We start from the raw sequence: 27,406 nt of genomic DNA, 5'->3' as shown, positions 1-27,406 counted from the left end.
AGGGGGAGAGGGAGAGGGGAGAGAGGAGAGGGGAGAGGGGAGAGGGGAGAGGGGAGAGGGGGAGAGGGGGAGAGGGGGAGAGGGAGAGAGGAGAGGGGAGAGGGGAGAGGGAGAGAGGGGAGAGGGAGAGGGGGAGAGGGGAGAGGGGAGAGGGGAGAGGGAGAGAGGGAGAGAGGAAGAGGGGGAGAGGGGGAGAGGGGGAGAGAGGGAGAGAGGGGGAGAGGGGGAGAGGGAGAGGGGAGAGAGGAGAGGGGAGAGGGGGAGAGGGAGAGAGGGAGAGAGGGAGAGGGGGAGAGGGGGAGAGGGGGAGAGGGAGAGAGGGAGAGGGGAGAGGGGGAGAGGGGAGAGGGAGAGAGGGGAGAGGGGGAGAGGGAGAGGGGGAGAGGGGGAGAGGGGGAGAGGGGGAGAGGGGGAGAGGGGGAGGGGGAAGAGGGGGAGAGGGGGAGAGAGGGAGAGAGGAGGAGAGGGGAGAGGGGGAGAGGGGGAGAGGGGGAGAGGGGGAGAGGGGGAGAGGGGGAGAGGGGGAGAGGGGGAGAGGGGGAGAGGGGGAGAGGGGGAGATGGAGAGAGGGAGAGAGAGAAAAGCTTTGAGCAATGAATTGAGCGCAGATGAGAATGTTCTGCATGACCTTCCTACTTTCTGCCTGCATCTCGGACTGATTCTCTTCCTCGCAAACACCTGTGATGGTTCGGCTGGGTTTCTCTTCAACAGCAACGCATTCAGACTTGAGTGATGTCTACATCCGCCATGTATGTAAACAACTCCGTGGGTTCTTACAAAGTCTCGATATAGGAGCGAACAAAAAAGCATCCAAAGATATGGATAATAAATTAAATGCGTTTCCTAAGAAACTGTTAACCTTTTACAAGCTGCCCAAAGCTTTGGATCGGAGAGCGGCCTCATCTAGATTGAAGGTGACAATGCCACTCTCTTCTGTAAAAATACTACTTTCCTAATTTGCCGGGTGCTCAGTTGAGCAGCAAACTGATTTCTACAACAAATTGCCATAGGGTTTTGTCGTTCCATCGCCAAGGTTGGCCGTGTCTCAGCACTCTTCCGTTGTGATGACCACCATGACATCACTCTTGCCCATCTCCTCCAGGGCACTGGCGAGGGAATTGATGTCTCCGTCGTCCTGGTGCTGCGCTTCCCACAAGTCCAAGATGACCCCCGTAGGGCTAAGTTTGGTGGCAAAGTAGGTGAGGAATCTAAGCAAGGGAGAGGAGAATGAAAAACAAAACCACGCATGAGGAACAGGAGTCGCAAGGACGTTCAGGGACTTTCGTCAGCATCTTATCGAAACGTATAAGATTATTAAGGGGTTGGACACGCTAGAGGCAAGAAACATGTTCCCAATGTTGGGGGAGTCCAGAACAAGGAGCCACAGTTTAAGACTTGGCCTTCTCAGCCTTCTGTGGCAGAATTCCACAGATTCACCACCCTCTGACTAAAGAAATCCCTCCTCTTCTCCTTCCTAAAAGAACGTCCTTTAATTCTGAGGCTATGACGTCTAGTCCTGGACTCCCCCACTAATAGAAACATCCTCTCCACATCCGCTCTATCCAAGCCTTTCACTATTCTGTATGTTTCATACAGTTTCACCACCCTCTGACTAAAGAGATTCACCACCCTTTGATTAAAGAATGATGTTTTAAGGTGAATGTTGCCTTACCTGTCCACTCCAAGCTTTTGGGCCAGCAGCCTCCAGTCATTGCCTCGAGTATTTGGTGCGTCCAGGTTTGTGCAGATCTTCTGCCTGATGGAGTATGGAATCTTAAAGGCATAGGGGCCTACCTGGGTGGTCACATTGGCACTGGCATGTGCGTGCAGAGGGCTGACACATTTGGCATTCTGTCAAGAGAAGTCGGGTTTTTGTTTAGTTTCTTATTGTCACGCTCAGTGAGGTACAGTGAAAAGCTTTTGTTAAGTGTGCTACCCAAAGAAAAGACTACACATGATTACAAACAAACCGTCCACAGCGTAGAATTAAAGGGTAAAGTATACAATTTTTAGTGCAAGATAAAATCTGATTTAAAGGGAGGCCAAGCCCACACTCCAGCCGATGAGAGGACCATTCAGTTGCCTGATAACAGCTGGGATTGTGTTGATATTTATTACATGACGCACATTCAGAGTTCAAGATCACAACGCAAACTAAATGAAAATGTAAATGATTACAAGTGAACATCTCTTATTTAAACAATGGAGAGAAGGAATCAAGACCCAACTTCAGACAGATTGGCTCCATCATTGGTCTTCAAAAACGGTTCTGTTGAAAGGTTACAAACGTGAAACGTTAACTATTTCTCTTTCCACAGATGCTGTCCGACCCGTTGAATATTTTCAGTACTTTCTGTTTTTATTTCAGATTTCCCGAATTTGGTAATTTTTGGTTTCTTCAATCTGTAGAAATTCATACTTCAGGCTGAGGCTCAGAAGAAGGGTCTCGACTCGAATCATCATCTCTTCCCTTTCTCCAGAGATGCTGCCTGACCTGCAGAGTCACTTCAGCATTTTGTGTCTTCGGTTTAAGCCAGCATCTGCAGTTCCTTCCTACACAAAGCACTGAATGCTAATCGGAGCTGAACTTGTTTGTGTACTGGTGGAACATTCGTGACTTTGTTGATGGTGGTCAGTGCAACTTAGGGTTGCCAATTGTCCCATATTAGCCGGGACATCCCGTATTTTGGGCTAAATTGGTTTGTCCCATCTGGGACCGCCCTTGTCCTGTATTAAGCCCGGAACGGTGTGTAGGTCCAGACACTGTAGGCCCGGACACTGTATGCCTGGAAACTGTATGCCCAGACACTGTTGGCCCGTACATTGTAGCCCCGGACACTGTAGGCCTGGGCGCTGCCTAACGGAGGTTGCCTAGCAACCCGCCTCCCGGCCCGGGCGACTGCCATTGGTGGAACGGGAGCACGTGGCCACGTGGGGCACGTGGGGCGCAGGGTGGTGACGTCGCCCTTTGTCCCTTATTTGGGAGTGAGGAAGTTGGCAACCCTTAGTGCAACCACACCAGTGTGACATCTTCTCCTTTTGATACTACAATCCAATTCAGATCGACAGAGGATAAAGGGGAAGGATTGTGTACTGTGTTCATGGAGGTGAAGGATCCCAGAGATGGGAAAGGAATTTTAGTTCCACTGGCGTTGAGGCATTGAGTGTTCTCAGATCAGATGGAGTGTGGACTGCACTCAGTCACATGATCACATGGAGTGTGGTCAAATTCCTAGCGCTCCCTGCCAACAATGCACTTCAATCAAAACCCCATATTGACACCATCTAATATAGCCCTGGGAAATCTGCCAAGTGTGCAATCAGCTTAGACACAAAAAGCTGGAGTAACTCAGCGGGGCAGGCAGCATCTCCGGAGAGAAGGAATGGGTGACGTTTCAGGTCGAGACCCTTCTTCGGACAGTGACTGAAGAAGGGTCTCGACCCGACACGTCACCCGTTCCTTCTCTCCGGAGATGCTGCCTGTCCCGCGGAGTTACGCCAGCATTTTGCGTCTATCTCCGATTTAAACCAGCATCTGCAGTTCCTTCTGAGCCAATCAGCCTCTCTTATGAAACCCCTCCCCTGCATTTCTGACCACAACCTCCTGGTCTGTGAACATACGCAATCATATTATTCCACCCCTTGAAGCCCCTCGTCGTGAGTCTTTATTTCAAAAGGCCTTCTGTGAACCCAAGTTATTGTGGTGAAAACATGGATACCACTGGTAGACCTGCTGCCTCACAGCGCCAGAGACCTGGGTTCAAACCTGACTTTGGGTGCTGCCTGTGTGGTGTTTGAACATGTGGGTTTCCTCCAGGTGTTCTGGTTTCCTCCCACATCCGAAGGATGTACGTGTATGTCGGTTAATTGGCCTCTGTAAATTGCCCCTTGTGTGAGGATGGACGAGGAAGTAGTAGAACGTAGAACTAGCGTGAACGGGTGTCCAATGGTCGCTGTGGACCCAGTTGGCCAAAAGGCTTGTTTCCACTCAGTATCTCAAAATGAAGCTCCAAACTTTTTCAGAGTTTAGGCTCCATATCAGGTTTCCATTTTAACAGTAATGGTTTCTCTGGAGTCACTCTGCAAAGCCCTGTCTTAATGGAACGAGAGCAATAGGTCACAGGGAGAACATACAAACTCAATACAGACTGTCCCCGTGGTCAGATTTTTAGATTTTGACATACAGTGCGGAAACAGGCCCTTCGGCCCACCGGGTCCGCACCGACCAGCGATCCCCGCACACTAACACTAACCTACACACCCTAGAGACAATTTTTTTATTTTTTTTACATTTGCCCAGCCAATTAACCTACATACCTGTACGTCTTTGGATTGTGGGAGGAAACCGAAGATCTCGGAGAAAACCCACGTAGGTCACGGGGAGAACGTACAAACTCCGTACAGACGGCACCCGTAGTCAGGATCGAACCTGAGTCTCCGGCGCTGCATTCGCTGTAAGGCAGCAACTCTACCGCTGCGCCACCGTGCCGCCCTCAGGATCACCGTCAGGATCAAACCCATTCTCTGGCGCTGTAAGGGATCGACTCTACCACTGCGCCACCCTCTTTGTCCGAGTGAACACAACTCATATTCCCAGCCACCATTTCAATTTGATGCTTGCTGGACAGTTGTGCGCGGAGTGTTGGAGGTTTGTGGCCACACCTGCCTTCCGGGCCACCCGGCGGCTTGCTCTTACCTCTTCGATGATGGTGTGCAACTGGAATATCTGTCCTTCTCCCTCCACTTGCCGGACACAGATTTTGCAGGAGAATTCAGTGGATGCCACGCTGTACCTCTCCAGGGAGAAGGTGCAATGCAACGCTCTCTGAGTCCCACTCCAGATGTGGTAAAATGGAATCTCCTGAAAAGGTGGAAGAAAGAGGGAGGCCCGATTATTTCTGACCACTTGCTTTTTTTTTGGTTTATAGACAATAGGTGCAGGAGTAGGCCATTCGGCCCTTCGAACCAGCACCACCATTCAATGTGATCATGGCTGATCATTCTCAATCAGTGCCCCGTTCCTGCCTTCTCCCCATACCCCCTGACTCCGCTATCCTTAAGAGCTCTATCCAGCTCTCTCTTGAATGCATTCAGAGAAATGGCCTCCACTGCCTTCTGAGGCAGTGAATTCCACAGATTCACAACTCTCTGACTGAAAAGGTTTAGAGATACAGAGCGGAAACCCCCGAGTCCCTCGGCCCCCCGAGTCCGCGCCGACCAGCGATCCCCACACACTAACACTATCCCACACACACCAGGGACAATTTATAATTATACCAAGTCAATTAACCTACAAACCTGTACATCTTTGGAGTGTGGGAGGAAACCGAAGATCTCGGAGAAAACCTACGCAGGTCACGGGGAGAACGTACAAACTCCCTACAGACAGCGCCCGTGGTCGGGATCGAACGCGAGTCTCTGGTGCAGTAAGGCTGTAACTCTGCCGCCACACCACCGTGCTGAGTTAAACATGGGCGGGCGTTGGAAAGCTCAGTCAACAGAAGCAACACAAAGTACTTTCCCCAGACCACACTGACGATGGCGTGACGCTCATCTCTCACCTGGTACTTGGTAAGCAGTTTGCTTCTCCAGAGGGAGTGGGGAATGTCATGGATTGAAAGCCGGAGGTTGTGGTAACTATCTTTGAACAGCAGACTTTTGGGTTCCTCCAGTAAGTAGCTGCCTAACGTCCTCTCCAGTTCCAGCACCTCCTGCAGTGAGACACAAGCATCAGCAATGAATCACCTCCTCAGCCACCAGGGAACGCTCAGGCAACAAGTTCACCCCACAACAGGTTTTAGTTTAATTTACTTTAGTTACCCAGCGCAGAAACAGGCTCTTGGGATCACCGACTCTGCGCCAACCAGCGATCCCCGCACACAAACACTATCCTACACACTGGATTGCTCTCTGGTTGTGGTAGGATGGTTCAGTTGCCTGATAACAGCTGGGAAGAAACAGTCCCTGAATCTGGAGGTGTGCGTTTTTCACACTTCTCTACCCTTTGCCTGATGGGAGAGGGGAGAAGAGGGAGTGGCCAGGCTGCGACTCGTCCTTGATTGTGCTGCTGGCCTTGCCGAGGCAGCGTGAGGTGCAAATGGAGTCAATGGAAGGGAGGTTGGTTTGTGTGATGGTCTGGGCTGCGTCTACAATTCGCTCCTCTCTCCCATCAGGCAAAGGCTGTGGAAGTTTCTTGCGGTTTTGGACGGAGCTGTTCCCAAACCAAGCTGTTCCGTACCTTGAGAGCATCCGGATTGTCCTCCACACAGTATACTTTAAGGCTGTACTCGAGGGATGTACATGACGTCGGTGCAAAGATGGCCAGCTGGAGCCTTTTAATGGCTGCCCGCGAGTTGGATTCTCCGACGAGGGCATAGGTTCCGAGTTGGTCCAGGAGGACGTGGCAGGATTGGGAGTCCAATTGACAGTAGCAGGGCGTGTTTAAATTCTCCTCCTCCAACGTCACCACCTCCTGCAGGCACAGAGGAACATTCATGGAGTCACACGGCATGGAAAGAGGCCCTTTGGCCCACGGGGTCTGCACCGACCATACAGCTAGTGTTGCCCACTTTCTCACCCCCCTAATAAGGGACAAAAGGTGACGTCACCGCCCCGCGCCCCTCGTGACCTCACCCAGCCAGCGGCCACGTGCTCCCGCCTCACCAATGGCGGCCGCTCTGGCCGGGAGGCGGGTTGCTACGCAACATCCGTTAGGCGGACACACTCGGCCCTGCTCCCCGAACACACTCCGTTAGCCTACAGTGTCCGGGCCTACAGCAGCCACCGGGCCTACAGTGTTCCAGCCTACAGTGTCCGGGCCTACAGTGGCCCCGGGCCTACAGTGTCCCCGTGCCTACAGTGTCCGGGCCTACAGTGTCCGGGCCTACAGTGTCCGGGCCTACAGCAGCCCCCGGGCCTACAGTGTCCGGGCCTACAGTGTCCGGGCCTACAGCAGCCCCCAGGCCTACAGTGTTCCAGCCTACAGTGACCGGGCTTACAGTGTCCGGGCCTACAGTGACCCCGGGCCTACAGTGTCCGGGCCTACAGTGTCCGGGCCTACAGCAGCCCCCGGGCCTACAGTGTCCGGGCCTACAGTGTCCGGGCCTACAGCGGCCTCATGGCATTTAGTGCTCCCTCGGGCCTAATACGGGACAAGGGCGGTCCCATACAGGACAAACCAATTTAGCCCAAAATACGGGACGTCCCGGCTAATACGGGACAGTTGGCAACCGCACATACAGCACCCATTTACACTAATCCTACATTAATCCCATTTTAATGCTCCCAACAGTCCCATCAACCAAAGAGAGACACCTGGAGTAACTCAGCGGGTCAGGCAGCATCTCTGGAGAAAAAGGATCGCTGGTCTGGGCCCACTCATCAATCCCAACGCTCATTTACCACCAAACTATCCGTTACCCAAATCCAAATGCCTTTCACACCACAGGGACTCTGAGGACCATTTTCTGAATGGAATTAATGAATGGAATTCATAGTCACAGAGGTCTGTGGAGTCAATGGATATTTTTAAGGCAGAGATTAACAGATTCTTGACTAGTACGGGTGTCAGGGATTGTGGGGAGAAGGCAGGAGAATGGGGTGGAGAGGAAAATATAGATCAGCCATGATTGAATGGTGGAGTAGACTCGATGGGCCAAATGGCATAATTCTGTTCCTATCACTTATGAACTTCTGAGAGAGAGCGATACAGGCTGTTCAGCCCATCATGTCCCATTGTGAGCATTGCCATTGCAACATAACACAGCACTGGGTACCTGCTTTATGGAGATTGTTTGGAAACAGTTTGGGGTATTTTGAAGCATAGAAAATAGGTGCAGGAGTAGGCCATTCGGCCCTTTGAGCCAGCACTGCCATTCAACGTGATCATGGCTGATCATCCAAAATCAGTAGACCCAAAATGCTGTAGTAACTCAGCGGGTCAGGCAGCATCTCTGGGGAGAAGGAATGGGTGATGTTTTGGGTCAAGACCCTTCTAGAAGGTAGACCCAAAATGCTGGAGGAACTCAACAGTTCAACAGAGCTTTATTTGTCATTCGGTACCAAGGTACCGATCTAAACTACATAGCAGTCACACAAAAAAGAAAAAGAACACAAGACACATGACCCCAACACAAACATCCATCACAGTGACTCCAAACACCCCCTCACTGTGATGGAGGCACCCATTCCTTCTCCCCAGAGATGCTGCCTGACTCGCTGAGTTACTTCAGCATTTTGGGTCTACCTTCGATTTAAACCAGCATCTGCAGTTCTTTCCTATCCAAAATCAGTACCCTGTTCCTGCTTTCTCCCCATATCCCTTGATTCCGGCTAGCCCCATGAGCTATATCTAACTCTCCCTTGGATACGTTTGACTTTATTCGAGGGGGAAGGTCATGCACCATCACTGCTGGCACCTTTTACTTCAGGGAAACATGAGCTAAAAGATTGTCAGCAATGCGTGTCAGCTCACAGCGACCTCCCTTCACCCATCCTTCCCCACCTTTGCTGCCCTGAAACACTCTGAGCTCTCGACACCCGACCAATTCCACTGCCTGACTTGGCAACATCAAATTTGTGTTGCTGCTTCTAGCGAAGCACATCTTACCATTAAAGATGATCTGCAAATGGCAGAAGCAATCAACACTGCATCATCTAAAGCAATCAATCAGAGAGCAATCACGTCTCCACATAAGTAATAACTCTGAGATGATCATCTGATGCCTGTAATCTGGTGTCAGGCTGATGATGACAGAAGGTAAAACATCTCAACGGCTCGATTGCATTTCACTTTGATATTGGCCTAATTTGAAGATTCTGCAATGTGACCAAACTAAATTATTCCACATCATTCTTCCTGCATAAGCCTATATATTAGTTTAGTTAAGAAAATAACTGCAGATGCTGGTACAAAGCGAAGGTATTTATTCACAAAATGCTGGAGTAACTCAGCGGGTCTGGCAGCATCTCGGGAGAGAAGGAATGGGTGGTGACGTTTTGGGTCGAGGCCCTTCGGTCTGAAGAAGGGTCTCGACCCGAAATGTCAATAGACAATAGACAATAGACAATAGGTGCAGGAGTAGGCCATTCAGCCCTTCGAGCCAGCACCGCCATTCAATGCGATCATGGCTGATCACTCTCAATCAGTACCCCGTTCCTGCCTTCTCCCCATACCCCCTCACTCTGCTATCCTTAAGAGCTCTATCCAGCTCTCTCTTGAAAGCATCCAACGAACTGGCCTCCACTGCCTTCTGAGGCAGAGAATTCCACACCTTCACCACTCTCTGACTGAAAAAGTTCTTCCTCATCTCCGTTCTAAATGGCCTACCACTTATTCTTAAACTGTGGCCCCTTGTTCTGGACTCCCCCAACATTGGGAACATGTTTCCTGCCTCTAATGTGTCCAATCCCCTAATTATCTTATATGTTTCAATAAGATCCCCCCTCATCCTTCTAAATTCCAGTGTATACAAGCCCAATCGCTCCAGCCTTTCAACATACGACAGTCCCGCCATTCCGGGAATTAACATAGTGAACCTACGCTGCACGCCCTCAATAGCAAGAATATCCTTCCTCAAATTTGGAGACCAAAACTGCACACAGTACTCCAGGTGCGGTCTCACCAGGGCCCGGTACAACTGTAGAAGGACCTCTTTGCTCCTATACTCAACTCCTCTTGTTACGAAGGCCATGTCACCCATTCCTTCTCTCCCGAGATGCTGCCTGACCTGCTGAGTTACTCCAGCATTTTGTGAATAAATATTAGTTTAGTTAAACTCATTATTGTCATGTGTACCAAGGTACAGTGAAAAGATTTTGTTGACATACTGTCCAGTCAAGAAACAAAAGACTGTATGTGAGTACGATCAAGCATCCACAGTGCAAAGATAAGGGATGAAGGTCACAACCTTTAGTTTAGTTTAGAGATACAGCGCGGAAACAGGCCCTTCAGTCCAACGAGTCCATGCCGACCAGCGATCATCCTGTACACTAGCACTGTCCTACACACACTAGCGATCATTTACATTTATACCAAGCCAATTAACCTACAAACCTGTACATCTTTGGAGTGTGGGAGGAAACCGGAGATCCCGGGAAAAAACCCACGCAAGTCACTGGGAGAACATCCAAACAGCACCTGTAGTCGGGATCGAACCCGGGTCCCTGACACTGTAAGCGCCGCAAGGCAGCAACTCTACCACTGCGCCACCGTGCCACCCGTTTAATGCAAAGATATAACATTGACGTCTGATTGAAGATAGATCATAGGTCTCCAATGAGGTAGATGGGAGGTTATTTAGGAGTTGATTGTCAACGTTGAGTTCGGACTGCCAAGAGAGGGTACCAGGGGAGAGTCCTGCTTGCCAGGCCTTATTGTCCAAAGCATGGTTCTAGATACATGGCCATTTGCTACACAAGGATAGAATGGGAATGAAATGCAAGGGGTATCCATGCCAGGGTAGTGGCCTGATGGTGAGACCACACTTGCCATTTAATCCCTCCCATGATCTACCCTCTCAAACCAGCCTCCTCCACCTCCCCATACCCCACACCCTGCCATCATTTGTGTAGGAAGGAACTGCAGATGCTGGTTTAAACCGAAGATAGAAACAAAAAGCTGGAGTAACTCAGCGGGTCAGGCAGCATGACTGAAGAAAATGAATAGGTGACGTTTTGGGTCTTAACCCGAGACATCACCTATTACTTTTCTCCAGAGATGCTGACTGACCCGGTGAGTTACTCCAGCTTTTTGTGTCTGTCTTCCCTTTCTTCCTTTCCTCTCTATATTTTAAAACCTCCTTATTTCACATCACTCAAATTTGGATGAAAACTCACTTCTAGCGAAGCACATCTTACCAGAAGATCTTCTGCTGTCCATCCAGTAACAGAGCTCAATCAACAAATGCACAAATTGGCATCCATTTTGCATTCACTATGGAGGTTACCACGTTTCCAGAGTGCTTCCTTGGCCATGTGGCACTCTGAAAGTTAGGTGAACTCTACCAGTACGCGAGACAATGTCCCTTTCGCAACTTAGAGTCCTAAAGTCATATAGCATGGAGAGTTCGATCCAACTCATCCCCAGCGACCAATATGTCCCATATATGTCCCATATAAGGTAGTCCCATTTGCCAGCGTTTGGCCCATATCCCTTCCGTATCCCTGTATGTGTTCAAGTGTACGTGTACGTGTCCAAGTGTACGTGTCCAAGTGTACGTGTACGTGTCCAAGTGTCTTTTAAACGCTGTTATAGTACCTACCTCACAAAGCTGCTCGTTCCACCTATCCACCACACTGAGTGGAAAGGTTGCCCCTCAGGTTCCTCTTAAATCTTTCCCCTCTCACCTTAAACCTACATCCTCTGGTTCTTGATTCCCCTACTCTGGGGGGGGGGGGGGGGGAGGGGGGGAACCCCGTGCATTCGCCCGATCTATTCTCCTCGTGATATGTCAATAGACAATAGGTGCAGGAGTAGGCCATTCGGCCCTTTGAGCCAGCACCGCCATTCAATGTGATCATGGCTGATCGTTCTCAATCCTTACCTCCCAGGCAGCTTGGTGAGTCTGTGTCTTGAGTTTAATGGTCCAGTCTGGTCCAGAGACGTCGGCGCAGTGCGGGATGCTGAGGACAACTGGACGACACAACAGCAGCCCCGTGGGGCCGCAGGTCACCATGGGGCTCAGCACCGTCTGCGGGCCTTCCGACGGGGGCCTGTGGAGAACAACAACAAAGGCACTAGCATTTATTTCCGGAGGACCAGAATATAAACATAGCACAAAAAGTAAGGACATTTGTGTTTGGTAGATTATTTCTTTGTTGTAACAATGCTTCTTGGCAATAAATCTTATACCGTTGGAAAACCTGTTTATTTCCCTTTTCAATGGTGCCACATTTGTAAGGAACATGCATTTGTGGGATGAGCAGCAGAGCTGAGTATATGGGTTGCGCCCATGAAATATTTGCCAAATCTTCTCTGCCAATGCCAAACAGCTTATTCTGCCATTGACTCTTGTTCGGTGTTGTTTGGTGGATTGGATGATTGAAGTCTGAAGAAACAAGACATATTGGCAATTTAACAATTTATTCATTTAATAAACAGGAGCCACATTAGCGTGTGGAAGAACCATACACAGCCATAACAGCCTGGCACCTTCTCCTCATGCTGGTCACCAGCCTGGTCACACACTGTTGTGGGATGGCATCCCATTCTTGTCAGCACCTGGGGGTACCAGAAGCTCAAAACAAGAGTCAATAGCAACAGCAGAATAAGCTGTTTGGCATTGGCAGAGAAGATTTGGCAAATTTTTCATGGGCGCAACCCATATACTCAGCTCTGCTGCTCATCCCACAAATGCATGTTCCTTACAAATGTGGCACCATTTAATTTTTATAAAAACAGGGAGGTATTTCTGAGGCTCGATAAGGCGCCGGTCAGAACGCATCTGGAGTATCGTGAGCAGCTTTGGGACCCATATCTGAGGAAATATGTGCTGGCGTTGGAGAGGGTCCAGAGGAGGTTCACAAGAATGATCCCAAGGATGATTGGGTTGACGTTTCGTGAGCGTTTGATGGCACTGGGCCTGTGCTCTCGCTGGAGTTTAGAAGGATGAGGAGGGACCTCGTTAAAACTTACCGAATAGTGCAAGGCCTGGATCGAGTGGATGAAGAGAGGATGTTTCCACTAGTGGGAGAGTCTAGGACCAGAGGTCGTAGCCTCAGAATTAAAGGACCTTACTTTAGATAGGAGATAAGGAGGAATTTCTTTAGTCAGGGGATGGTGAATCTGTGGAATTCATTGCCACAGAATGCAGTAGAGGTCAAGTCAATGGATATTTTTTAAGGCTGAGACTGATAGATTCAATGGGCGTCAGGGGTTGTGGGGAAAAGGCAGGAGAATGGGGTTAGGAGGTAGATTAGGAGGAAAGCCATGATTGAATGGCAGAGTAGACTTGATGGGCCGAATGGCCAAGTTCTGCTCCTATCACTTATGAACTCAGCAGGTCTGGCAACATCTGTGGAGGGAAATGAACAAGACAATGTTTTGGTTTGGGACCCTTCTTCAGACTTTTTGCTATTTTCCCCCACCAAATGTTGTCTGTCCATTTCCCTCCATAGATGCTGGCTGGTCCACTGAGTTCCACCAGCAGTTTGCTTCTCGATCAGGATTCCAGCATTTGCAATCTCGTGTTCCTCTTTTAACCAGAAACTGGGACCGAGGTTTTGTCATCGATGTCACCAGAAGGGGGCAGCAACGATCTTCCCCAAAATATCAACCTTTACAACCTTTTGACAAAATCCATCAAATCCTTCCTCACGTCTTTATCCAAATGACACACGTATGCCTCGGCCATGCTTGAAGCACGCACAAGTCACCATGGTTTTGAGCAGACAAGGTGCAGTGAAGTGGGGAACGTGTGTGCTTTAACACACACGTGGATGTAACATTCTTTAAAACGCGCACACATAGATTTTTCTCACACAAACACACACACACATTACAATCTGGCATACACACACACTCACATATATCAATGATTTACACACACGTTATAATTAGGCATACTCACGCCCATTGATGTTATAGAAACACACCCACACACAGATATTACAATGTGTCACACACACACAGGACGATACACACACATAAGGCATTGCACGCACGCAGCCACACGCACGCACGCACACACACACACACACACGTTATAATCTGCCATACATATGCACATGGATACTACAATCTGGAATGCATCATTGTCGTGAAACTTGCAAAACGAAATTGGTCTTGGAAGCAAAAAGAACTCAAATCGTAAGATTATGGTTTGGAGTGCAGAACCTGGGAGTAAACTGGACAACTCTTTCATGGGCTTGTAGGACTGGAGAGTGGGGCAGCTAATGGAGCTGCCACGTCACGCCTCCTGTGGCTAGGTTCAATCCTGACCACTGTTGTGCAAGATTGCAAGTTCTCTCTGTATCCTCCCCCATCCCAATTTTACATTTGTTTAGAGATACAGGATAGAAACGGGCCCTTTGGACAATGAATCCACACTGACGAAATGTGTAGGAAGGAACTGCAGATGCTGGTTTAAACCGAAGATAGATACACGATCCTGGAGTAACTTAGTGGGAAAGGCAGCATCTCTGGAGAGAAGAAATGGGAGACGTTTCGGGTTGAGACCATTTTGGAGACCGGAGAAGGGTCTCGACCCGAAATGTCTCCCATTCCTTCCCTCCAGAGTTGCTGCCTGAACCGACCGCTGAGTTATTCCAGCATTGTGTGTCTATCTTCGAGTCCACACTGACCTTGGATCACCTGTTGACACTAGTTCTATGTTAACCCACTTTCTCAAAGATGTGCAGGTTGGTAGGTTAATTGTTCACTGTGCACTGTGCCACGTGTGTAGGTGAGGAATTGAATTGATGGGATTGCAGGGAACATAAAATGCCATTTGTGTAGGAGTAATGGGTGATCAAGGTGGATTACGTGGGCTGGGGTTATGCTTCTGTGCTCTTTGACTCAATGAATGGATGTTATTTTCTACAATGGTTTGCACAAGACCTATCAACTCAGTTCAGTTTAGTTTCGTGCAGTTAAGTTTATTGTCACGTGTACCGAGGTTCAGTGAAAAAGCTTTTGTTGCATGCTAACCTGTCAGCAGAAAGACAATACATGATTACCATCGAGCCATTTACAGTGTGCAGATATATGAGAAGGGAATAACGTTTAGTGCAAGGTAAAGCCAGCAAAATCCAATCCTGCCAGGCAGATACAGTCCCAAAAATATTTCCCATACCAGATTTATTTTCCTGTATCAGATTCCAATGATGATGGCTGGGGAAGTTAAAACCAGATCCACAGATTATTTGCTTTGCCCACAAGGTCATGGAACAAAGATCACGGGTCACTCAATTCAAATACAATCATCTTCCATGGACCTTTTTATGTGTGTGTGTGTGTGTGTGTGTGTGTGTGTGTGTGTGTGTGTGTGTGTGTGTGTGTGTGTGTGTGTGTGTGTGTGTGACTGACAGCCCTGCTTTAATTTACAAGCGTTTGCCACATCACTGTTGCACTTCAGGGAGTTTGGCTCAGTGTGTTTTTTTTCCAATTGAGTTACTGCAGAGGTGCAGGCTGAAGATGACACAGTGAATCACAACCCCCTACAAATGGGTGAGGCCCAGTACAGATTGGAGGAACACCACCCCATATTACGCTTGGGCAGCTTGCACTCCAGCGGTATCAACATTGACTTCTCTAACTTCAACTAACCCTTGCTTTCCACCTCTCCCCCCCCTCCCCCCCTTCGCAGTTCTCCGAGCAGTCTGTCTCCCTGATTACATTTTATCTCTGTTTGCTTCTTTGTCACCTTCTCCTAGCCAACAATGATCTATTCTACATTTTCCTTCATCAAACTGAAGAAGGGTCTCGACCCGAAACGTCACCCATTCCTTCTCTCCTGAGATGCTGCCTGACCCGCTGAGTTACTCCAGCATTTTATGCTACCACCAGCATCTGCAGTTATTTTCCTATTCTACATTTTCCTTGAGCCTTGTCTCTTTTGATGTCTCATTTTCACACCTTACCCTTCCTGATCTCCGTGTCTCCCTCTGCCCTGACTCTCACTCAGCCTGAAGAAGGGTCTCGACCCGAAATGTTACCCATCCATTCTCTCCTGAGATGTTGCCTGTACCGCTGAGTTACTCCAGCATTTTGTGTCTGTCCCCTGCAAACATTATTGCGCAGGAACCTGAGGTATAAACGTTGAATTTTCCAATTTTAGGTAACCCTCCCCTCTGGTGTGTTTCCCCCTTTCTCCTTCCAATCCTCCCTTTCTTTGTCCACTTTCCCATTCCCCCCCCCCCTGCCGTCACCACCCAAATACCCATTTTTGTCTCACTCTCACAACTCTTCCCATCCACTCACTTTACAGGTCTCCAACGAGGTACATGAGAGGCCAGGACAGCACTCCAGCTAAAGAGAGGATGGTTCAGATGCCTGACGACAGCTGGGAAGTAGCATCTGAAGAAGGGTTTCGACCCGAAACGTCACCCATTCCTTCTCTCCAGAGATGCTGCCTGTCCCGCTGAGTTACTCCAGCTTTTTGTGTCTATCTTTGGGGAAGAAACCGTCCCTGAATCTGGAGGTGTGCATTTTCAAACTTCTGTACCTGCTGCCTGATGGGAGGGGGGGAAGGGGAAGAGGGAGTAAGACTGGTCCATGATTATGCTGGCGGCCTTGCCGAGGCAGCGCGGAGTGCAGATGGAGTGCAATGGAAGGGAGGCTGGTTTGTGTGACGGTCTGGGCTACGGCCACAACATAAAAGTCATTATAGCAAGTCTTACACTTGGAGAGGTGTGAGAGAGATTTTGCCCTGATACCTGCCTCTGAGGGACCTGCAGAACAAGTTCCATGGGTGATATTTAAAGCTTCTGATTCATCCTTGTCTTAAAATGAAAGGTTACTTTTATGAAATCACATACCTTAAATACCAGGACTGCCACAACTGGAGAAAGTGATGTACGGATAAAGGCCCTAATGTGTGTTAACACAGAGAGAAGTTCAGTCACAATATGCTCATTCTCTTGGAGATGAGCAGCTGAGGACAGCTTGGGAATTACTTGCAGGCATTAATAAATTGGCCGTCCTATTTCTGCCAGGCGGAAATTCGGAATAATTCCTCTCCGATGTCTCTCTCTCAGGTCCCTCTCACTACCCTGCACTCAACTGCCTGTTGTTGGAGGCAAGTTAAAACAACTTCAGGCACTGGGACATTTTCCACTGTGAGGTGCAATCAAGCCAGACGTCAAAATTGCTCAGCGTTCAGGATTCTCGGAACATTGGAGCTGAGAGCAGCACAGGGAGGGTCAAGGCCAGTGGAGCCGCTGCTACGGTGATCTCAGTTACATTACCACCTCCACACATTGCTGCCTGTGTGGAGTTTGCACGATTTCCCTGTGACTGTGCGGGTTTTGCCCAGGTGCTCCGGTTTCCTCCCACAATCTGCGGACTGGTAGGTTAATTGGCAACTGTAAGTTGTCCCACACGGAACCGAGTGCTGAACTACCATCTACCTCTTTGGTGACTCTCGGACTTTCCCTGGTCAATAGACAATAGGTGCAGGAGGAGGCCATTCGGCCATTCGAGCTAGCATCGCCATTCAATGTGTTGAAGGTGTGGAATTCTCTGCCTCAGAAGGCAGTGGAGGCCAGTTCGTTGGATGCATTCAAGAGAGAGCTGGATAGAGCTCTTAAGGATAGCAGAGTGAGGGGGTATGGGGAGAAGGCAGGAACGGGGTACTGATTGAGATTGATCAGCCATGATCGCATTGAATGGCGGTGCTGGCTCGAAGGGCTGAATGGCCTACTCCTGCACCTATTGTCTATTGTCTATTGTAATGTGATCATGGCTGATCATTCTCAATTGGTACCCCGTTCCTGCCTTCCCCCCATACCCCCTGACTCCGCTATCCTTAAGAGCTCTATCTAGCTCTCCCTTGAATGCATTCAGAGAATTGGCCTCCACTGCCTTCTGAGGCAGAGAATTCCACAGATTCACAACTCTCTGACTGAAAAAGTTTTCCCTCATCTCAGATCTAAATGGCCCACCCCGTATTCTTAAACTGTGGCCCCTTGTTCTGGACTCCCCCAACATTGGGAACATGGTCGGACCTTGCTGGCTTTACCTTGCACTAAACGTTATTCCTTTGTACTGTAAATGTACTGTTATACACTGTAAGTACACTGTGTGGCCCGATTGCAATCATGTATTGTCTTTCTGCTGACTGGAACTGCACACGATAAAAAGCTTTTCACTGTACCTTAGTACATGTGACAATAAACTAAACTGAAGCAGAATTTGCGGGGTGGGGGGGAGGTGATGAGAATGTGAGAATATAAAATACATGGGATCAGTGTAAATGGTAGTTGATGGTCAGCATCGACACTGTGGGCTGAAGGGCCTGTTTCCATTCCATGACCCGCCCTGGCTCTTCTGTCTCTTAACAATTGGGACTGTTATACGAAGGGCAGGGAGAGCCATCTAAATCCAGGTGAAGATGGGAGTGAAGAATTTGTGCTAGCGGTAAATTTGCACTCAAATGTTAATTTATTTGAATAAACTATTAAGATGGAGGCACAGAAGCCAGGGACTTGGAGTTAACCAGCGAAACGTGGGCTGATCGTTCACAACAGAGACATTCAAGGCCAACCGGAAGATAGACACAAAATGCTGGAGTAACTCAGCGGGTCAAGCAGCTTCAGAAGAAGGGTCTCGACCCGAAACGTCAGCTACTCCTTTCCTCCAGGGATGCTGCCTGACCCGCTGAGTTACTCCAGCATTCTGTGGCCATCTTTGGTGCAAACCAGCATCTGCAGTTCTTTCTTACACACCCGAGCCAACCAATCAAATATCTACAAAGACCAATAACTAGTTTACAGCTCAGCACGAAATGCTGAGCGGGTCAGGCAGCATCTCAGGAGAGAAGGAATGGGTGACGTTTCGGGTCGAGGCCCTTCTTCAGTCTGAAGAAGGGTCTCGACTCGAAACGTCACCCATTCCTTCTCTCCTGAGATGCTGCCTGACCTGCTGAGTTACTCCAGCATTTTGTGAATAAATACCTTCCATTTGTACCAGCATCTGCAGTTATTTTCTTACAACACAAAATGCTGAGGTTCCTCCAGCACTTTATATTTTGCTCAAGATTTCTCAATAACTGGTTCTTGATTTTTGTTGTTGTTGTTGTTACAAGATCCTATGTTACAACTCCCTGAGGAAACAATACAAGACATTTCTCTTTTTTTAAATTTCACATTTCCCGATTCTCGATTCCCCTATTCTGAGCAAAAGACTGTGCGTTTATCCGATCTATTCCTCTCATGATTTTGTACACCTCGACAAGATTACTCCTCATCCTCCTGCGCTCCAAGGAATAAAGCCTTTGCCTGATCAATCTCTCCCTACAGCTTCGCCCCTTGAGTCCTGGCAACGTCCTGGTAAATCTTCTCTGAACCGTTTCAAGCTTGACAATATCTTTCCCGTAACACGGTGGCCAAAGCTGAACACAACACTCTAAATGTGCACTCACCAACGTCTTGTACAACAGCAACATGAAAACTGTTGGCTATTTAGTTTAATTTAGAGACACAGCAGAAAGAAACAGGCCCTTTCGCGACCCACACACACTTACACTACCCTGCACACACTCGGGACTATTATGCCAACAATTAACCTACAGACCTGTACGTCTTTGGAGTGTGGGAGGAAACCGGAGATCCCGGAGAAAACCCACGCAGTTCACGGGGAGAATGTACAAACTCCGTACAGACAACACCCGTGGTCAGGATCGAACCCGGGTCTCTGGCGCTTGTAAGGCACCAACTCTCCCGCTGTGCCACCGTGCCACCTATTGTCAGGACAACAGCAACGCGATGAACCAAATAGATTCCCGGAGCAGGTTGAGGTTGAGGATGATGGACAGTGCGTAACGTCCAGATTCGATGCCCCTGACCGAGTTAGTGGGGCACATCAATCAGAACGCTCCTTGTTGCTCAGCGTGCTGCTGCAGATATGTGGAGCTGAGCATCAAGGCAGCAAATTAATTGGGTCTGCTTCAATGATTCTCAGTAATTCTTTGGCACAAACAGGGGAACTGACGGAAACCGTCTACCTTGGAGAGGAAGCCGTGATCCACCATCCTGCCTATAAACCTGAGAGAAGCTAATAATAACACCAATAAAAGTTACAATGATTGGCCATTTCCTTTGAGGACTGTGGATAACAGAATTCTAAACCAGTTTACAGCGCTGGTTATTTGCTCGATGGAAGGACCTCTCTCATCTCAGAATACAAGACTTTGTTGGTTTGAATAGCCTATCAAGAGCCTTGAGTGGGAAAGAACTGCAGATGCTGGTTTATGCCGAAATGCTGGAGTAACTCAGCGGATCAGGCTGCATCTCTGGAGAGAAGGAAACGGTGACTTTTCGGATCGGACTGAAAATTCAATCTGAAAATTCAGACTGAAGAGGGTGAAACGCCTCCCATTCTTTTTCTCCAGAGATGCTGCCTGACCCGCTGAGTTACTCCAGCACTTTGTGTCCATGTTCTCCAGAGATGCTGCCTGACCCGCTGAGTTGCGCCAGCACTTTGTGTCTGTCAAGAATCTTAAGCACTGATATTTCTCGTGCAGTGTCGCAGAGTGAGTCGGTGTCATCCTTTGATGAGATGTTAATCCAAGACCCTGAAACATCCTCTCAAGCAGAAACTCAAGAGGCTATGGCGCTGGTTTAATAGACAATTGACAATAGACAATAGGTGCAGGGGGAGGCCATTCGCCCCTTCGAGCCAGCACCACCATTCAATGTGATCATTCTCAATCAGTACCCCATTCCTGCCTTCTCCCCATACCCCCTGACTCCGCTATCCTTAAGAGCTCTATCTAGCTCTCTCTTGAATGCATTCAGAGAATTGGACTCCACTGCCTTCTGAGGCAGAGAATTCCAGATTCACAACTCACTGACTGAAAAGTTTTTCCTCATCTCCGTTCTAAATGGCCTACCCCTTATTCTTAAACTGTGGCCCCTTGTTCTGGACTCCCCCAACATTGGGAACATGTTTCCTGCCTCTAACGTGTCCAACCCCTTAATAATCTTATATGTTTCGATAAGATCCCCTCTCATCCTTCTAAATTCCAGTGTATACAACAAGCCTAGCCGCTCCAGTCTTTCAACATATGACAATCCCGCCATTCCGGGAATTAACCTAGTAAACCTACACTGCACACCCTCAATAGCAAGAATATCCTTCCTCAAATTTGGAGACCAAAACTGCACACAGTACTCCAGGTGCGGTCTCTCTAGGGCCCTGTACAACTGCAGAAGGAGTTGTACAGAGTACAATGAGTAGAGTTGTGTTCTTCAGTGCCCTCGCTAGCACTTATCCCTCAGTCCGTATCACCGAGCAGGAGTACTCTCATTTGTCCTATGCAGGGGTGCCAACTATCTCACTCCCAAATACGGGACAAGGTGATGTCGCCGCCCCGCGCCCCACGTGACCTCACCCAGCCAGCGGCCACATGCTCCCGCTCCACGAATGGCGGCCGCCCGGGCCGGGAGGCGGGTTGCTACGCAAACTCCGTTAGGCGAACACACTCAGCCCCGCTCCCCGAACACACTCCGTTAGCCTACACTGTCCTGGCCGACAGCGGCCCGCGGTACAAGGCGGTCCCGTACAGGACAAACCAATTCAGCCCAATATACGGGATGTCCCGGCTAATATGGGGCAGCTGGCAACCCTAGTCCTATGCTCGCTCTGTTTCTAAGGTATCTGACTGGCTGCCCCACGCCATGCTTTATGGGGACATTCTTTGGAAAGTGAACCAAAATGTCACACACGTGACCAGACGTCATCACATAAAATAATGCATTTAAAGGTTCTTGTGTAAGAGATTAATCTTATTCATTTGCTATTTTCCTCCCAACACGACTAAAACGCATGTCCGCTAAAGATACGAACATTCTAGCATTTTAAAATTCACAGAGTTTGTAAGATAAAACTGAGTTATGAAAAAAATGCTTCCGTGTGAGTACACACGCGTGACCAGTCAGATTTGACCTCAGACCCTAAACAAACACTGTCAGCATAACAGATAAAAAGTTCACTTGATAAACTTCGACATATACAAGTCATATATACAGTACAAAACAATATACCTGTAATGCTTTCAGAATTAGAAGAGATGTATTCCACAATTTTTCATATTTTTGATCACACATGTGATTAAGAATGGCCCTATGATTCTATCACCAAGTCTGAAGAAGGGTCTCGACCCGAAATGTCACCCATTCCTTCTCTCCCGAGGTGCTGCCTGACCTGCTGAGTTACTCCAGCATTTTGCGTATAAATACCTTCGATTTGTACCAGCATCTGCAGTTATTTTCCTATACTATCACCAAGGCAATTCCTTAAACCTGGCAATACTCAGCTGGACCCGAATATCAGAATGGGGTTCCTATCATGATCTTGTATGTGTGTGCAGTGCTGCCATAGAACCATACAGCATGGAAACAGGCCCTTCAGCCCAACTTGCCCACACCGACCAACATACCCCATCTACGCTAGTCCCACCAGCCTGCATTTGGACCATATACTAAAACTCTCGTTTGTTAGTTTGTTTGTTCCTGAACTACAGCCAAAACGGTACACGATAGCGCGACAATTTTAGGCCCACCTTACTCACCGTCATCCCTTTGGTGCTAATGGAAGAAGATTAATTGAAATCGGTGTTATATTTTTCAAGTTATTCACATTTTAAAGTTTAAATCTATCTCCTCGGGAGGGAGGGGGGAGGAGGGAAGATAAGGGGGGTTGATGGGGGGGGGGGGGGGGAGAGGAAGGGAGGGGGAGGAGGGGGGGAGAAGAGGGTGCTGCACCAATGCAGGAGCGGTTTTGGCCCAACAGGTCCTCTTGGTCTAGTATCCCTCTAAATCCTATCCATGCACCAGCCCTATCCATACACCTGTCCAAATCTTTCTTCACCGCTGCGATACTACCTGCCTCAACTACCTCCTCCAACAGCTCATTCCATATACCCGCCACTCTCTATGTAGAAGTTACCCTTCATGTTCCCGTTAAATCTATCCCCCTCACTTTAAACCCGAGTCTTCTGGTTATTGATTCTTCTACTCTGGAAGTCTCTATTCCTCTGCTCCTCTCATGATCTCTAGAGCCACTCATCTTCCTGCGCTCCAAGGAATAAAGTCCGTGCCCGCTCAACCTCTCGTTATATAGGTCAAGCCCTTGAGTCCTGGCAACATCCTCGTAAATCTTCCCTGCGCCTGTTCCATCTTGGAAACATCTTTCCCATAACATGGTGCCCAGAACCGAACACAATACTCTAAATGCGGCCTCACCAACGTCTCCTGTAACTGCGACATGCTGTTAACAGACTGCAAGTGCACCAACAACGACTGGTTAGAAACATATAACGCTGCATGAAGAAGTGTCTATACACGGGTACACACGTTTACATGACAGATTGCTACCGGCAAACTCAATCGTTTCACTCTGTCAGACAAGTAGCTCAGTGTTCAGTGAGTTTGCTTTTGTGGCTATTTGCGTACGGGAAATGCATGGCCTACATTGAGAAGATTTAGATAGCTGTGCTAATGGATCAAAGTACCAGGGTAATTTTTCAAGCCTTTCAGTCTGTCTGGTCAAGAGCTGGAACATTTCAAACCTGTTGCCTACAGTTCCTGTGCATTAATTTTAAGAGCAAGCGAACCTTCAGGAAGCAACTCTTTAGATTACCAGCTTTACGGAAAAAAAACCTGGGAGACACAAGGAACTGCAGGTGCTGGGATCTTGAGCGAAACACAAAGTGCTGGAGGAACTCGACAGGTCAGGCAACATCTGGGCGGTGAATGGAACCTTTGTTTTAAGAAAAATCTGGTTTTGCAAACCAAAATATGGAATTACCACTTAAAATATGAAATCACTAATTACCCGCACCCAGCACATGTATAATGCAGGGATATAAAACAGGCATCACCCTTGATTCCCAGGCACCCAAAGCAGATCATTACTGTAAAATATCGTGTCAGCTACAGGAACCTGAAAACATACATTAATTCCATGTGGACTAAGGACATCAAGAACACATAACCTTCCTAAAAGACTGCAAAAAGCTCCAGAGTGACACAGTAGTGTAGCACCAGAGAACAGGCTCAATCCTGACTATATGGAATTCATACGTTCTCCCTGTGACCCGTTTGGCGGTGCAGGTTTGGAGGTTAATTGGCTTCTGTACAATTGTAAATTCTGAAGAAGGCTCTCGACCCAAAACTTCACCCATTCCTTCTCTCCCGAGATGCTGCCTGACCCGCTGAGTTACTCCAGCATTTTGTGTCTCCCTGTAAATTCTCCCTACTGTGTTACTCGTGCTTCTGGTGTACGGGGTGATCACTGGTCGACACGGACTCGGAGGGGCCGAAAGGCCTGTTTGCACACTGTAAGTCAAAATTCTGTTGTGCAGTGGTAGAACTACGAAGGCTACAGTGACATTAACAACTTTGCTTTGTTTAAAAGATGAACTCATCTTAAAGTTGGCATCTTGCACGAGTTGTTTCGGAAGCTGAGTGTAAAGATGCACGAGTGAACACTGGTGCTAATCAGTTTATCCTTTTGTGGTTTAAGCAGTTAAATGATGTAATCCAGCTAAATAACTGTGTTCTCTCAAGGACTGAGTAAGGAGCCCAGACCAGTTCCCATACCGATTTGTCACCATGAGAAGACATTTTTAGAATCATATTTTGTCTCCCTGCCCTTCAAGAACCAGAGGACGTAGGTTTAAGGTGAGGGGAGAGAAGATTTAGTAGAAACCTGAGGGGCAACTTTTTTACACAAAGGTTGATAGGTATATGGAATGAGCTGTCGGAGGAGGTAGTTGAAGCAGATACTATCACAATGCTTAAGAAACATTTGGACAGGTAAATGGATAGGATGGGTTTAGAGGGATGTGGGCCAAATGCAGGCAGGGGGGACTAGTGTAGATGGCGCGTGTTGGTCAGCATAGACAAGTTGGGCCGAAGGGCCTGTTTCAACGCTGTGTGACTATGGTTTCAGCAACATTTCATGTTAAAGCCCATTCTTGCAAGCTTGTGATACAGAAGGTGGGATGAAAGTCCACAACTGCCTTACTACAAGAGTGTAATTTGAGAAATTCCTCCTCTCAGATTCTTGGGGGTTCAAATCTCTTATTTAGACACAAAATACTGGAGTATCTCAGTGGGACAGGCAGCATCATGGAGAAAAGGAGTGGGTGACGTTTCAGGTCTAGATCCTTCTTCAGACCCGCACGGTGGCGCAGCGGTAGAGTTGCTGCCTTACAGCGAATGCAGCGCCGGAGACCCGGGTTCGATCCCGACTACGGGTGCCGTCTGTACGGAGTTTGTACGTTCTCCCCGTGACCTGCGTGGGTTTTCTCCGAGATCTTTGGTTTCCTCCCACACTCCCAAGACGTACAGGTATGTAGGTTAATTGGCTTGGTAAATGTAAAAACTGTCCCTAGTGCGTATAGGATAGTGTTGGTGTGCGGGGATTACTGGTCGGCACGGACCCGGTGGGCCGAAGGGCCTGTTTCCTCGCTGTATCTCTAAACTAAACTAAACCTCTTACCTGTGACTAAACAGCAAGGACCTAGGCTGACATGATGCAGTTGAGAGGGAGGGCTGCACTGTCAGAGTTGCAGTATCTTACTTGCGATTGAGGCCCCATCTCCCCTCTCAGCTGTATCAGGGCACAACTTTGAAGCAGAGCAGGGGAGACCTCTGCCGTGGAAACACAAGGAACTGCAGATGCAGGAATCTTGAACAAAACACAAAGTGCTGGAGGGACTCAAAGGGTCAGGCGGCATCTGCTGAGGGAATGAACGGGTGCTGTTTTTGGTCGGGACCCTTCTTTAGATCTCTGGAGTGTTCTGAACCTGATTTATCCCTCATTTAACAGCACAACAAGCACTTTATCTTGTCATCATCACATTGCAGTTTGTGGGAACCTGTTGTGCGCACAAAACCCGCTGAATTCCGTACGGCACAACATTGACTGCCCCTCACGGAGGTTATAAATGGCTTTGGGATATGGTGACAGGCCGAATATAAATCTAAGTCTTCCTCGTGAAGCAGAAACAATTCTTTTGCCTAAGAATCATCCAAAGTTCATCTTTAAAGCAATTGAATTAGAAGGTCAGCATTTCCATCTCAAAAGCAATTTAGTCTAAAGAGCATTGTTGGAATGAGAAAGACAATTTCAAATTACTTTGAAATATTTGGCAATGTTCGGTCTGAATATTCTTACAAGCAACTTCATGTTTTTTAAATCGTGTATAAAATTGTATGACGTTATAGCGTTCACCTGCGCGAGATAACCACTTATGAGAGGTGTTTGTGCAGTAGTCAACCAGAATCAACCAGAACCAATGGATGTCCAGAGTCACACTGGATGTCCAGAGTCACACTGGATGTCCAGAGTCACACTGGATACAAGTAGTCATGATGCTTTGGAAAGTGTGCCACTTACAGTGTATTCTCTCTCTTGTTGATGATGAGGTACATCTCGTAAAACTTGCCCTGCAGAATCGCACCCTGAGGTACCAGAAGGCTGACTCCTGTATTGGAATAAGAAAAGAAAAAATAATGTAGCTGAAGTGACGTTAAAATAAGTTTGACACAACATGCTGGAGTAACTCAGCGGGTCAGGCAGCATATCTGGAGAGAAGGAATGGGTGGCGTTTCGGGTCGAGACTGAGGTCAGGGGAGGGGGCGGGACAAAGATAGGATGTAGTCGGAGACAGGAAGACTGGTGGGAGAACTGGGAAGGGGGAGGGGATGGAGAGGAACAGAGGAACTATCTGAAGTTGGAGAAGTCAATGTTCATACCGCTGGGGTGTAAACTGCCCAAGCGAAATATGAGATGCTGTTCCTCCAATTTGCGCTGGGCCTCACTCTGACAATGGAGGAGGCCCATGACAGAAAGGTTCCCTCAATCGATGTCACTGTCTCTGTAACATTGGCTCTGCTGTTACCTACACCACAACAGGAACTGTAATTTAGTTTTGTTTAGTTTAGAGGTACGGCTCGGAAACGGGCCCTTCAGCCCACCGAGTCCGTGCTGACCAGTGATCCCCGTACACTAACACTATCCTACACTAGGCCTACACTAACATCATCCTACACACACTCTGGACAATTTACAATTTTACCCAGCCAATTAACCTATAAACCAGTACGTCTTTGGAGTGTGGGAGGAAGCTGGAGCACCCGTGGAAAACCCACGCAGGTCACGGGGAGAGCGTGCAAACTCTGTGTAGACAGCACCCGTAGTCAGGGTCGAACCCGGTCTCTAGCGCTGTCAGGCAGTAACACTACCGCTGCGCCACCGCGCTGCCCTGATGCAGTGAGTATCCAATTGGCTGCAAAACTCCTGTGGATGTTCTCAAAGTCACAACAGAAATGCAAGTTCTTTCTCAACACTTCAAAACAAGCTTCAACTACTCGTGCTGAGTGTATCTTTATCTGCCAGTGTCAGACTTTTGAGTTGTAGCTGGAACTTGCGATTCAAAGACTGAGAGGTAAAAGAAAAAATTGGACACAAATTGGTGCAGTTATTTTCAATGGGATAGTTTGCAATAACTTGAATGAATATTTTCATTTCTCAGTGACATCCAGTGACAAGGTCAACCAAGTCTTTCAGAATTCTTTCCTGCTAATAAGTTCTCGTGGCTTACTGCAGGATTTTACACGAACGTGCTTCAAACAGTGGAGGGCATTTGTAATCTCTTGTAATCTTGATGTGAAGGGTTTGCTGGTGCTAAGAGTAATGAGGCTTGTTTGACAGGGAGACTGCAATGGGAAAGCTGGT

General features: G+C 48.3%; 1 protein-coding gene across 1 annotated transcript in view; it reads right to left on the bottom strand.

Moving 5' to 3' along the window:
- Positions 1-543: 543 nt before the first annotated feature.
- Positions 544-27,406, bottom strand: part of unc5b (unc-5 netrin receptor B) — a 264,063-nt gene continuing 237,200 nt past the window's right edge. Inside the window, exons 11-17 of the mRNA XM_078428604.1 lie at positions 26,066-26,153; positions 11,544-11,712; positions 6,239-6,472; positions 5,562-5,711; positions 4,697-4,861; positions 1,673-1,851; positions 544-1,208 (exon numbers count right to left, since the gene is read on the bottom strand). Of these exons, the coding sequence (XP_078284730.1) occupies positions 1,046-1,208; positions 1,673-1,851; positions 4,697-4,861; positions 5,562-5,711; positions 6,239-6,472; positions 11,544-11,712; positions 26,066-26,153 (1,148 nt within the window). The 3' untranslated portion in view covers positions 544-1,045. The remainder of the gene's footprint in view (positions 1,209-1,672; positions 1,852-4,696; positions 4,862-5,561; positions 5,712-6,238; positions 6,473-11,543; positions 11,713-26,065; positions 26,154-27,406) is intronic.

This window comes from Rhinoraja longicauda, chromosome 35, assembly GCF_053455715.1.
Source record: "Rhinoraja longicauda isolate Sanriku21f chromosome 35, sRhiLon1.1, whole genome shotgun sequence".
In the NCBI taxonomy this organism is placed as follows: Eukaryota; Metazoa; Chordata; class Chondrichthyes; order Rajiformes; family Arhynchobatidae; genus Rhinoraja; species Rhinoraja longicauda.
Note: the sequence above shows the minus strand (reverse complement) of the source record. Positions and strands in the feature narration are given on the sequence as shown.